This window comes from Dipodomys spectabilis, unplaced genomic scaffold (genome assembly GCF_019054845.1).
Source record: "Dipodomys spectabilis isolate Male_0828 unplaced genomic scaffold, ASM1905484v1 ptg000132l, whole genome shotgun sequence".
Classification (NCBI taxonomy): domain Eukaryota; kingdom Metazoa; phylum Chordata; class Mammalia; order Rodentia; family Heteromyidae; genus Dipodomys; species Dipodomys spectabilis.
Genome location: NW_024870809.1, coordinates 2,185,101 through 2,198,443, shown reverse-complemented (window position 1 = coordinate 2,198,443; position 13,343 = coordinate 2,185,101). Strand labels below are relative to the sequence as shown.

At 39.5% G+C, this 13,343-nt stretch overlaps 1 protein-coding gene across 1 annotated transcript in view; it reads right to left on the bottom strand.

Moving 5' to 3' along the window:
* Trpc5 (transient receptor potential cation channel subfamily C member 5) overlaps window positions 1-13,343 on the bottom strand; it is a 128,026-nt gene that overhangs the window by 38,165 nt on the left and 76,518 nt on the right. The window contains exons 3-4 of the mRNA XM_042690073.1: window positions 3,285-3,621; window positions 1,412-1,551 (exon numbers count right to left, since the gene is read on the bottom strand). Coding sequence (XP_042546007.1) covers window positions 1,412-1,551; window positions 3,285-3,621 — 477 coding nt within the window. The remainder of the gene's footprint in view (window positions 1-1,411; window positions 1,552-3,284; window positions 3,622-13,343) is intronic.

Sequence of the window (13,343 nt, the reverse complement as noted above, 5' to 3'; positions counted from 1 at the left end):
AAGTTGTTAATATGTGTTAAATGATCACCACATGCATAAGGCATACTCTTGGGTTCCTTTCAAAAATGTTTCTTGAATGAATTCAATATTCATACTCTACTAACTCCCAAGGTCTTAAAATTTATGCAATATGCATATTAGAGATACAAAAATAAACTAAGTTATTGGAGATTTGGGGGACAGCCATATTGCCATTCTAAAAGTCCTTGACATGGAATTTAGTGCCAAAATGAATCTTGACTAGACAGTCTTGGAATCTGAATTATCAACCATTCCTCATGATGGAAAAGTTCAACTCAGGGTAGAAGAAGCATGACCATCATCCCATTACTGAGGAAGTGCCAAACATGAACTCAAAGCCTGTGATGAATCAAAGGTGTGGGACATGAAGCTATTCTTATAAGAATTCAGGCTTCACCTTAAATGGGGAATGTATCAAAGTAGTGTGTGTGTGTGTGTGTGTGTGTGTGTGTGTGATCATGTCTTGATTGAGAAGTATAGGTTGGGTGATACTCAAAAAGCTGCAATTATCCTGCTAGTGCAAGTGCTAAAGGAAGCAAGGCTACTAACGGTCTTTGTAGCCTGTAGTGAAGTTTCTGGGGTTCTGCTATATTTCATAAGAAGAATAGTAGAGGGAAGTATGAATATTTAGCTTTGAGAATCAATGACTCAGTGGGTAAGGGAGAGATGACTTCATGCCCGGAAGCACAATTATGGAGAAGGAACATCCTTGTTCTGTATGACCCCACAGGGAAGAAAGATTGCCAATGGATGTGGCATGGGGAGAATAATATTAGACAAATATAAATTACCTCTGTGACAAGCTTTAAAGAGACTTTAGGAGATTGTGAATTTAGTGAATTTTCTATCCCTGCCCTGTGCAAGCATAAATGAATGATGTTGGCAAGAATACTAGAGGAAATTTAAGCACTGACAGCAGAAGACCCTTTACCCAGGGTGTCTAAGAAGTTGATGATTCATTTAAAAACTGTTCCATTTTCTTTGCTTCGGCAGCTACTGCCTACAAACCATGGAACCAAGCTGTGTTTATGTGGCACTTTCTCACACACACAGAACTGTCACCATGATTTTTCCCCTAAAATTTTATTTTACTTTTCCTTCTTTGGTGCTGGTCCTGGGGTTTGAGCTCATTTTTTTGCTCAAGACTAGTGTTCTATCACATGAATCACAGCTCCTCTTCCATCTTGTTGATGGTTAATAGGAGATAAGAGTCTCATGGACTTTCCTGCCCAGACTGGCTTCAAACCATTATCCTCAAATTTCAGTCTCTTCAATAGCTAGGATTACAGGCATGAGCAACCAGTACCCAGCTTAAAATTTTATTCTCTCAGTGAAAAAATATTAATAAGCAAATAACCACTTAAGAAAAATGATAGCCATTCCAGTTTACCTTGACATAGGCCACAATCTTCAAGGAAATCGTTGCCAGGTACAAGGAATTCATTGCAAAATCCATCAAGTTCCACCAGTCATGGATGTATTCAGTAAATCCACCATCCCACATTTCCTTAATCTCCCCCCAAATGAAACCTGAAGAATAAAGGCAAAAAGTTTATATGTATATATTATTGTTCTAGTCTTCCTAGAAACCTTGTACCAAGTAAATGAAGGTGAATCAGTGAATAGATTTGGGTCAGTAGAGTGAAATCCAAAGAGGTAGCACCTCTCCTTCTTTCCTACATTAACTGTTAATTTTGAACATATCATACATTGTAGGCTTTTCCTGGTGATGTCCATATGCTACATGGTTCTGGGTTCTACCATTCTTTTTTTTTGTCTGTCATGGGGCCTGAACTCTGGAGCTGAAGAGCTGAGGCACAGTGCTCTACCACTTGAGCCATAGCACCACTTCTGGCTTTTTCTGCTTATATGATGCTGAGGAATAGAACCCAGGGCCTCATGCATTCAAGGCAAGAACTCTACCACTGAGCCACCTTCCCAGCTCCTCTTTTACCATTTTTAACTATAGTTACTAGAATATCATTTGCCCTTTTGTCCAACTGGATTTACAGGAATATGAGCTCAGGACTCATTGTTCCACATGGCTTTCTTATTTCAACATCTTAAGCCACACTTCCAGCTTTTTGCTGATTACTTGGTAGTTTAGTTTCCAATTAGTTAATTGGAACAAATTGTTAAAGACTTTTCTGCACAAGTTGGGTCTGAAAACCACAAACCTTCCAGGTCTCAACCTCCTGAATACTAGGATTACAGCTGGGAGACACCAGCATGAACCATTATATCTTTTTTAAAAGGTTTGTGATTCTACCTTCTTCCCAATTTGGAGGTATAGATTAGATCAATATTACCCTCAGTCACTATGTTCTAATAGATACTGAAAAGAAAACATCCCATCATTTTTTAGAAGAGCAAGATGTCCCTGAACCATATTACTAGATATTGGGGCCGAATCTAGGCAGTAAGTCCTCAAATAATTTAGGACCCTCTTTTCTTCTTTTTCCTCTCATTGTCTGGGGGTTTTGTGTAATTTTTCCTGATGAAATAGATGTCTCAGTAAAAGGCTATACCTGTGGTCAAAGGCATCACTTCTCAGACTTGAAAATGCTTATGAATCAACTGGGGATCATTTAACATTCAGCTCTGGGGTGAGGCTTGTCTCACAAGCTCCCAGTCAATACTGAGAGTGCTGGTTTGGAGACCATAATTTGAGTATAATTTGACCATAATTAGATGGCAGCTATATTCAGAGAGTACAATGCCATTAATTTTAATCTCTGGAGATTTACTGTAGATCTGTTTTTAACATGATGTGTATGAATTTCCCAAATTTTCTGTTTGCCTGCGGAATCAGTATCCAAATAGGTTGTGCATCCTGAACAAGTGCTAGGATTCTGTAGAGTAGCCATGATAAAGCAATGCAATCCATTTATTTCCTGGTTTATGGAAGGAGGCTTTGAATTGACTAACCAGTACTTGCCTTGATTATCTTAGCTTGCCCTGCCTGAAGCTTGTCCTGACCTATTGTTGGCTTTTCCCTCAGAAACAAGTGAAAACCACTTCTTGCCCTAGAAGATGTGAAATTAGCAGAGACAAGGTCTGAGCAATCTCATGATAGACCATGCAATATTGAATGATCAGGACTTGTCACAAAAGGAACTATATTTCTAAAACTTCCAACAAAGTTTTATTTCCTTACACAGTGTAAAGGTGCCCTAAGTCAGGGACTGATTGCCCATTCTAGCATTTTCTTTAGACAGATCTAGAAAGCAGTTTATCCATTGTTTCTGGAGTATTTCACTTACCTAGAACCCAAGGCAGTATCATCCATTCTACAACAGTTGGCGGAGGTCCTTGCACATGGAGGTCTGTCCTGACGATGTGTTGAGAAGCCAGGAGAAGCATGAAGAGGAAGGTCAAATAGGATGCTGTGTGGCAGATGAACTTGATAAAAGGTTTCTTGATGAACAGCCCAAGGTTGCTCCTGGGTGAGATTAGATAGGCGATAGATAGCATAGGAAACAGGAACCCAATGGTCATGCAGGTCAGAAGTTTGACTACCCAGTGTTTACGCCGCCATCCAGGGAAGCCATCATACCACAGGGTGGCAAGTAACTGTTGGCAATTGGGTTGAGCAACAAACTGGAGGAAAAAGAGAACAAGTTATATTATTAGGATGTTCAAGAGGAAGTCTACCTTCACAGTATCACTCCAGCAAGGGGCTGTGTGGCTGATCCCACTAGAAATTTATTTTCCATGTTCCCATAAATAGATTTAACCCAGAGACAGCTTTACATGTTAAGAAGCTAGATTTTTATTAGGGTTCTTATATATTTTACATATTAAAACAATTTTATTCTGTTTGGTTTGTGCCTTTGCCTGCTGCTTTTTTGTTCCCTCTTCCATCATTTTACTTTTTAAATTATCTTTAAGTAGTTATACAAAGGAGTTGCCATTCAACAAAGCAGTTTATGAATACAATGAGACTTGATAAATGTCTCCACTACCAACATTCTCACACAACCCTCCCAACAGACTCCTTTCCTCACTCTTCTTCTATTATTTTTATTGTTTTAAAAATTATGTGTAGTTGTATAAATGAATTGCCATTTAACAAAGCCATTTATTAATGCAATGTATCTTTTTTTTGTTTTTTTGGTCTGGTCATGGGGCCTGAACTCTGGGCCTGGGCGCTGTTCCTCAGCTCTTCAGCTCAAGGCTAGCACTCTACTACTTGAGCCACAGCGCCACTTCTGGCTTTTTTCTTTTTGCTTATGTGGTGCTGAGGAATCAAACCCAGGGCCTCAGGCATGCAAGGCAAGTGCTCTACCACTGAGTCACCTTTCCAGCCACATAATGCAATTATCTTGATTAATGTCACCCCTTTCAACATACTCACCCATCCCTTGACACCTACCCTTTCCCTAACTCTTCTTAATTTTGTAGGAAATATATTAGATTCCTTTTTTATTGTGGAAATACTGTACAGAGGGGTTACAATTACATGAGCAAGGTAATGAGTACATTTCTTATCAAGCATTGTTGCCTCCTACTTTGTTTCCCCTTACCATCCCTTCTCATCTACCCTCCCCCTAGCCCCATATTGGATTCTTGACTGCATTCCCCTCTTCTCCTCTTTGTCTACCATTGAACTTTCCCTTCACCTTTCTACAGAATTCTTATTTGAGTTCTCCCTTAAATCCACCATATTTCAGTAAATACATTTGTAACCACTTACATACAACTCAACATATTTACTTATATGTTTATAAACTACTTCTAGCTTCCACATATGCGATAAAACATGCAATCTTTGTTTCATTGGGCCTGACTGCACTTAACATAATTTTTCCAGGTCTTTCCATTTCTTTAAAAATGACACAGTATCATTCTTTCTAATAGATGAGTAAAATTCATATATATATATATATATATATATATATATATATATATAAAACACATTTCCTACCTCTATCTTGTTAGATCAGTGATTCTCTAAATATTGCTTTGTATTACAATCATTCATGGTATGTTAAAAAACAGTACACAACAGAGTGGCTACATAAGACTTTGGAAGGGGGAAGGGATAATGCCTAAAAAATGGTTTTCCAAATCCTCCTGAGCATATACACACCCCTTTGGGAAGAATCATGGGGATACATCATTTCAAATTAATTCCCTTCTCATTTTCCATCCTATGTGAGGTCATCATTAACCATGCACTCTGGGCAACAGAAAACTGGCAGAGAATAAGCACATGCCTGTGGCTATAGTTTGAAATGGAAATGAGTTCTCTCTTTGATTTTGCCTTTTTTCCCATTTTGTTTTAAGCATCTCTTGGTTGATTTGCAATGTATCAAGCTTCTACTTTCATATCTATTTAATAGTCTCTCTACTCTAGATATGCCACACCAGAAAAATATATTGGGGATCAACAATTGTATACTAACCCAGTTGAGATTTTAAGGCAATCTACAAAGTACCAGTGGTTAATAATGAAATAATTACCAGCATCGCAAGTCACTGAGTGGCTGCTACTTCCTGGTAAGTGACCAATACAAAGCTGAACTGTCATCCATGGTTTTAAATACTGCTTTCTTGACTACTCCAGTTTCCTCTGGAATGGCTTAAAAAGAGCTACACCATATAGCTTAATAGTACAAAGGAAATAAACTTCTTCCATTGCTTATACAACACTCAATACATGTTAACCCCAACTTTATTGTTAGGATATCTTTTGACAGTGATAACCTTCCTACCAATGCCATTCTCCTCTTTGAGCAAATGGCTGGATTATGTTTCCCAGTATCCCTTACAGTGATGTATAGCTATGTAAGTTTCTCACTGATGGGATATGAAAAAAATGGCCTGTAAAAGTCTCCTATGTGTGTTCCTTTATGGTTTGTTCTTATTTTTTTTTTTTTTTTACTTCCTGGGATGTGGTAATTCTGGGTGACCTAGTGGTTTTTGTTAGCCTATGTTCTCTGATCACCATATGCAAGTAAACTGCAACACTGACGAAGAATATCTGAGTTAGACATACATCAGAGAAATTTCTATGTGTTTTAGAGCTGAAAGCAGTTGATAATGAAAATATCAAAAATATATTTTAAAATATTTTCATCCTGTGGCCCCATTCACCAAATATTTTCATGATCCTACTTTTCACACAAACAATAAATCTTATAGCCCATTTCTACTCTTCTTGTCATTATAGAGTATGCTAAAGGATGAGATGAAATCATAGAAAATAAATATAAAAGTCAAAGGGTAAAGCTAAAGTTTTTGGAAGCAGTAGAAAAATAATCTTATCTCTAGTGAAGGAATCAAATATATACAAGGGTGGTTTTGTAACTTATAGTATAGGGACTAAAAAGGATATGAACAAGTTGTAATGAAAACACACACACAAAAAAGCTTCATTGTAATCCTACTCAAGAGGCTGAGAACTGGGGATCATGGTTCCAAGCCAGCGTGGGCAGTTTGTGAGACTCTCATCTCTAATAAAACTACTCAGAAATTGCCAGAAGTGGCGCTGTGCCTCAAGTGGTAGGGCACTAGCCTTGAGCAAAAAGAGCTCAGGGACAGTACCCAGGCTCTGAGTTTAAGCTCTAGGACCAGGGCACGGGAGGAGAGGGAATGGGAGTAAACAGCAAAAGCTAAGGGACAACCTGATTAAGGCTTAGAGGTAAGATGGAGTATTGCTTGTCTGGGGAGCAGTTGTGGTTTTCACTGTAGCTTGAATTATAAACCTATGACTGTCAAGTGATGAGGGTAGAGAAGTTGAAAGGGGTTAGAGCAGATTAAAGATCTCGAGTTGAGGCCTTATAAGTAGTGTAGATTAGTTTTAAGAACCATGGAGAGCCATTAGCTTTGTGTGTATGCGCCTGTGTGCCGGTGTGTGTTACCTCGTGGTCTTATTTGATATTAAGCATGGATGATTCTGTCTCATTTTGATCTGGTCTTTTGAGACTTTTGTATACAAGACCTGGGCTTGAATTCTGGGTTGGGCTCTGTCCCTCAGCTCCTCAGCTCAAGGCTAGAGTCCTACTACCTGAGCCACAGCGCCACTTCTGGCTTTTTCTGCTTATGTGGTGCTGAGGAATTGAACCAAGGGCCTTATGAATGCAAGGCAAACACTCTACCACGGAGCCAACTTCCCATAACTGCATGAGACTCTTGATCTGGTCTTTTGAGATCTAAGGCAAGAACTCATTTCAGAACAATACTCCCATAATTATATTTTCTTCCTTTCTTTTTTCTTTTAGGTCCATGATCAGGACTTAAACTTAGTACCTGATGTTTTCCCTTATCGGCTAGCAGTCTACCAACCGAGTCATGCTCCCAACCCCTTAATTATCATTTAACAAGATACAATTAATTTTGTAGATTGATCTTATATTATGTAATATTGGTAATCCTATTTATTAAGATCAGTTTTTCTACTGCTGATTCCTTAGGATTTTGTCTGTGCAAGATCCTTTCATCAGTGAACAAAGATAGTTTTAATTCTTCTTTTTCAAACTGGATGCCTATTTCTTTCTTCTTGTACCACTGAGCTGGTTATTCCCTCCAATACGATGATGAATGGAAGTGGTGAGAATCAACATACTTGTCTTGTTCCAGATCTTAGGAGAAAAGCTCTCCATGGTTCTCTATTAAGAGTGACATTAGCTATGGGCTTTTCAAAGATGGCCATTATCAAGTTGAGGAAGTTCTCTTCTCTCCATAGTTTTTAAAGTGTTTTACTCATAATAGTTTTTTTTTAATTTGTCAAATGGCTTTTTTGTGTCAACTGAAATAATGTATTGATCTTCTGTTGAATCACCCTCACATTCCTGAGAGATATTCCACTTGGTTAAGATGTGTGATTAAAAAAATGTTGTTAAATTCAAATTGCCTTTTTGTTTAGCTTATTACTTTTTGCAACTATTATCTCCTGCTTTAGGCAATATGGATGTTAAATAACTGCTGCTTGTGTTTCACAATAAAGGTCTGGTGGAAGTAGCTGTTGTTATGGAGTCAGAGTGTTTAAAGATAAACATTGTAAGTAAGACTTTTCTAGGGAGTTGCCTGATGGGTCATAGAATAATAAATGTGTGTGTTCATCTCTTTGAGGTGATCCAAAACCTGTTGCCTTCTCACTGTGTATGTCAGGCTTTTCCCTAGCTACTCTAGTTCCAGGGCTTTTGGTTTTTAATGCTACTGCAGAGTTAAGCCAAGGGAAAAAAAAAACGGGAATGGGGCAAGTTAAAATACCTCGAAGCATGCAATTATTGAGGAAATTCAGTCAATTTACTTGAATCAACACTACTCTGATTGTAAGCTTTTGGTTATTTTCCAGATTTGCAAAAAAGTTGATTTTTGAAAACAAAATTCCAATGACTTATTGCTATTTTTAAAAAGTGGATTTCTAACAGTCTGAACTCCACCATTCTGGAAATGCTTCTCTTCAGAACTTTTTTAAATTAGCTTTTCATGGGAAGTGATTAGTTGTGTGGGGGTTGGTGAAAATAATAGAGTCCTTGCCCAGTTCTCTTCCACAGGGACTCTAGAGCAGACAAGCCAAACAACCAAACAAAACAAAGTTTGAGGACTGACTATAAGAGCTACCATTTCTTCCTCCCTTCCCCCCGGCTCTCGCTCTCTCTCTCTCTCTCTCTCTCTCTCTCTCTCTCTGCTGGTCTTGTGGCTTGAATTCAGAGCTTGAGTACTGTCTCTAAGCTTTTTTTGCTTAAGGTCAGTGCTCTATCACTTCAGCCACACCTCCATTTCCAGGTTTCTGGAGGTTAACTGGAGATAAGAGTCTCTCCAAACTTTCCTGCCCAGGATGGCTTTGAACTGGGACCCAAAGATCTCAGCCTTCTGAATAGCTAGAAGCCATCAGCACCCAACTACTGGAGCTTCTTAAAAGCCAGAATGATGAATGTTGCTCAAGGACTTGATATATGTTTTATTGTTCAGTGTTGATGCTCAATGATTTTTTTGAGTAAGTAGTTAATTAAATAGGGTTATGCTAGATGAGCTATCATGGAAGAGTCTTTCCAAAATCTCATACCCTTCATGAAAAAAGTCTAGTAGCTAAGAAAATTCTGCTTGGAATTGTGCCTAGTAAACAACTCTTTACACAGTTTATCATAGGTTGGGTTATTATGTACCAGACATTGCAACAGATTTTCATATGTATTATCTTACAGCAGCCTTGTAAGCAGACAATAGTATCATGTCCATTTTACAGACAATGGGACTGAGCTCCAGTGACATTTCTTGGTAAGTAGGAGAGCCAGGGCTAGAACTCTAATCTATCTGACTCCCATACTTTGAAACACTGCATAGTTTGACAATCCATGGAAAAAATAACTTGAGAATTTCTTTTTTCTTTCTTGTCCTTTCTATTATTTTTTTGAGAAAGGGTTTTGTTATATAGCCCAAGTTGTCCTCAAACTTGTGACTCTCTTGCTTCAGACTTCCAAGTACTGATGTGTGCCCCCATGCACAAAGATGAAATATAAAATTTCTAATAACTTGCCCATTGACCTTGCCACAATGATTGGAATATCCATAGCTCTGCTTTGGGGGAAGGCATTGAAGTTGGGTTACAGATGTAGAATGTGATGGTACAGTATATGAAGCTAGTAAATATTCTTAACAATTTGGCGTGAGTATATTGTAGTAGCCTAGTTAAGGTAGCTGCCTGGCAGCAAAGTTCAGAAATGGTAAGACTTGAACTAGATGACTTCTGAGTAGCATCCAGGAAAGGTGAAGAATGACAGGCCAAGGAAGATGCACTCGTGACTTTCACTTCCTGATCTAGCTCCAAGTCAGATCTGTATGGGACCTGCCTTTTTAATTATTCCAATTGTTTTCTGCACAAATGTGCTAGCATCCTTGCTTCAGTTCTCCAATACAATCAAGCATGGGTTGAGAATTGCATTTTTCCTCATTTTAGTAAGTTTCAGCTTTTTTTTCCTCTATGGCAGTAAGTTAATGTGGTTTGAACTCAGTGTCCATGCACAGCTCAGCTTAATAGCTCATCTGACACTCTACAACTCGAGCCATATCTCCAGCCCTACTTTTTGCTGGTTGTTTAGGAGATTATCTTCAAGAGTTTACATTTGGCCTGACTTTGAAATGTGACTCTCTAGATATCAGCCTTTCAAATAAAGCTAGGATTATAGGCGTGAACCACCAGTACCCACTCTAAGTTGTATTTTAAATGGAAAGACTCAATTACTGTTTGCCCCTTACACTAATAACTCATTTTGTTTGGTCGAGACAGATTCTTACTATATAGCCCAACCTCACTCCATGATCCTCTTGACTCATCCTCCTTAATGCTGGGGTACCAGGTGTGTACCATCATGTCTAGATAGGAATAATTCTTGATGGAAATAATTTGAAGTTCTATCAGAAAGAGTTAATCTTCTCCCAGAAAAGTAGCAAATATATACTTGGATTTCATACTGCAGTGAAAACTACCTTCCTGTCCCCTCCTCAGTCTATTGTATGTAAATTGTTTCTCCACTTTTCTAGGTAATCAATGGGCTGTAATGTCTGATTGACAGGCTGACCCTAAAGCAGAACACAATTTCACTTGCTTATGGCAAGGCTTGCAGATAGACTGTGCAACATTTTAGGATGAAATTGTGCTGTAGGAGCTCCTTCAGAGACCAGTCTAACTCATGTGAAACAAGTAAAGATGTCTTAGTGTTTGTGTTCAGAAATTCACGAAAGCAGCACAGATGGTAAATGTGTCAGGTTCCCAGATGGTTGGCTCTCACAGATGAGGTAAGGCTACTCCTCTCCAAATCAAGGGATTATTTTGCCAAGTAAGAATATGAAAAAGCTCATGACTCTCCTGTTATCATTTTATATAAGAAGGGGCAGAGCCTGGCACTGGTGGATCACACTTGTATTCCTAGCTGCTCAGGAGCCTGAGATCTGAGAATTGTACTTCAAAGCCCCCTGGCAGGAACGTTCCAAAGACTCTAATTGCCAATTAATCAGCAAAAGCCAAAACTACAGCTGTCACTCAAGTGGTAGAGCACCAGCCTTGAGCAGGAAAACTAAGGGACAGAGCCTAGGCCTTGAGTTCAAGCCTCAGTATCAGTACACAATGAGAGAGGGAGAATGAGAGAGGGAGGGAGAGAAGGAGAGAGACAGAATAAAGGACAATTATTCAATTCGAACATATTTAGCTTTAGGGAAATCTCACCACTTTGTCACAGGACATCATACTTTGGAAACTTTGGCATTCAGAAGGGAGGGTGGGGGGAGGAGATGGGAAGGGATGGGAAGGGGAAACAAAGGAGGAGGCAACAATGCTTGGTAAGAAATGCCCATGTAATTGTAACCCCTCTGTACAGTATGTTCACAAAAACAATTAAATTAAATTTAAAAATTAAAAAAAATGAACTCATTATCTTGCCCATGTAATTGTAACCTCTTTGTACGGTATTTTCACAATAAAAAGAAATGGAAAAGTAAGGAGGCTCTAGAATCCTAAGGAAAGACTACTAAAATTTATGAAAATAGAGAATGCCACTTCCCACTGTAAGCCATCCCTGATTGCTCCAATCAGAGGTGACTTCTTCCTTTGTGAGCCCAAGGCAAGTTTTCTTCTTTGTTGTAGCTCTCTGAGCCTGCCTTGGGTTATACTTGCTTCTTTGTAGAACCAGTGACTCAGATTTCTAATCGGAGCTTGAGCTTCTGAAGGGAAAGAACATTTACATGTGTCATTTCTTACCTCAGTGGGTTTTTCAGGTGCTGTTTTTTTGTTTTTTGTTTTTTTGTTTTTTACAGGGAGACAATTCTCTCCTATCCCTTGCTGCTGAAATTCTGACTAAAGTGTTCAACTAAGCAGTAGGCATTTTCTCTTGGAAGGGTGAAACATATCACTCAATCAGAAACCCCACACTACCAATCAAACATATACATGGTTTCTCATTTCATCTGAGTCCTGGAGGCCTGGAGAACGTTTATTTAGCAGCAATTATTAATAGACAAAATGTACACAGAACCTCCAACTCAAGGCCTGAGCTCTGTCCCAGAGCTTCTTTTGCTCAAGTTTAGCACTCTAGCTCTTGAGAAGCCCTACTTCCCACCTTTTTTTTTTTTTGTCGGTCGTGAGGCTTGAACTCTGGGCCTGGGCGCTGTCCCTCAGCTTTTCAGCTCAAGGCAAGCGCTCTACCACTTGAGCTACAGCGCCACTTCCGGTTTTCTGGTGGTTTATTGGAGATAGGAGTCTCATGGTCTCTCCTGCCCGGGCTGGCTTTGAACCGCGATTCTCAGATCTCAGCCTCCTGAGTAGCTAAGATTACAGGGGTGAGCCACCAGCGCCCGGCCTTCCCACCTTTTTAAAAAAGTTGTTTATTGTAAATAAGAGTCTCATGGACTTTCCTAACTGGGCTGACTTCAAACCATAATGCTCAGATCTTAGACTCCTCAGTAGCTCAGATTATAGGCCTGAGCCATTGGCACCCAGCTTGTTCTAGATACTTTTAAAAGCACTTGCTATGTACAGACTTACGATGGTTCAATTTACAACAGTGTAAAAGAGATCTGCATTCAGGAGAGACAGTACTTGGATCTTTGTAGTTGGATCTTTCCCCAACCTAAAGATATCCATTCTGACACTCTTTTTTGGTGCTATGCAGCTACAGTGAGCAACAGCCTCCAGTCAGCCAGTCAGTCCTGGGGAGGAGGGGGGAAATTGATATTCCTCTGTGAAATGTGATGCTAAGCAAGTGTTCAGTGTTGGGGCAGGGTAGGTGTATTCAATGGACTTTCAACTTCGGATAGCTTTTTTATTGTTGTTGTTTATGTGTTATTGAGGAATTGAACCCAGATGCTCATTCATGCTAGACAAGCACTCTACCACTAAACCACATTCCCAGCCCCTTCTGATAGTTCAACTTGTGCTATTTTCAACTAATGATGGGCTGGTACCCCATTATAAGAGGCAGCACAGCTAGAAGATTCATATTACTATGGTAGTCATTTTACAGATAAGAAAACTGAGACTCAGAGAGATTAAATGGTACTGAAAGCAAAGGGAGCACCAGTGAGTCATGTCTGTTATCTAGCTACTCAGAAGGCTGAGGTCTGAGGATTGCAGTTCAAAGTCAGCTTGGCCAGGAAAGTCCATGAGACATTTTTGTCCGTCATGAGACTTGAACTCTGGGCCTGGGCCCTGTCCCTCAGCTCTTTCAGCTCAAGGCTAGTGCTCTACCACTTGAGCCACAGTGCCACTTCTGTTTTCCTGAGTGGTTTTATTGGAGATAAGAGTTTCATGGACTTAGCCAGGCGCTGGTGGCTCACACCTGTAATCCTAGCTACTCAGGAGGCTGAGATCTGAGGATCAT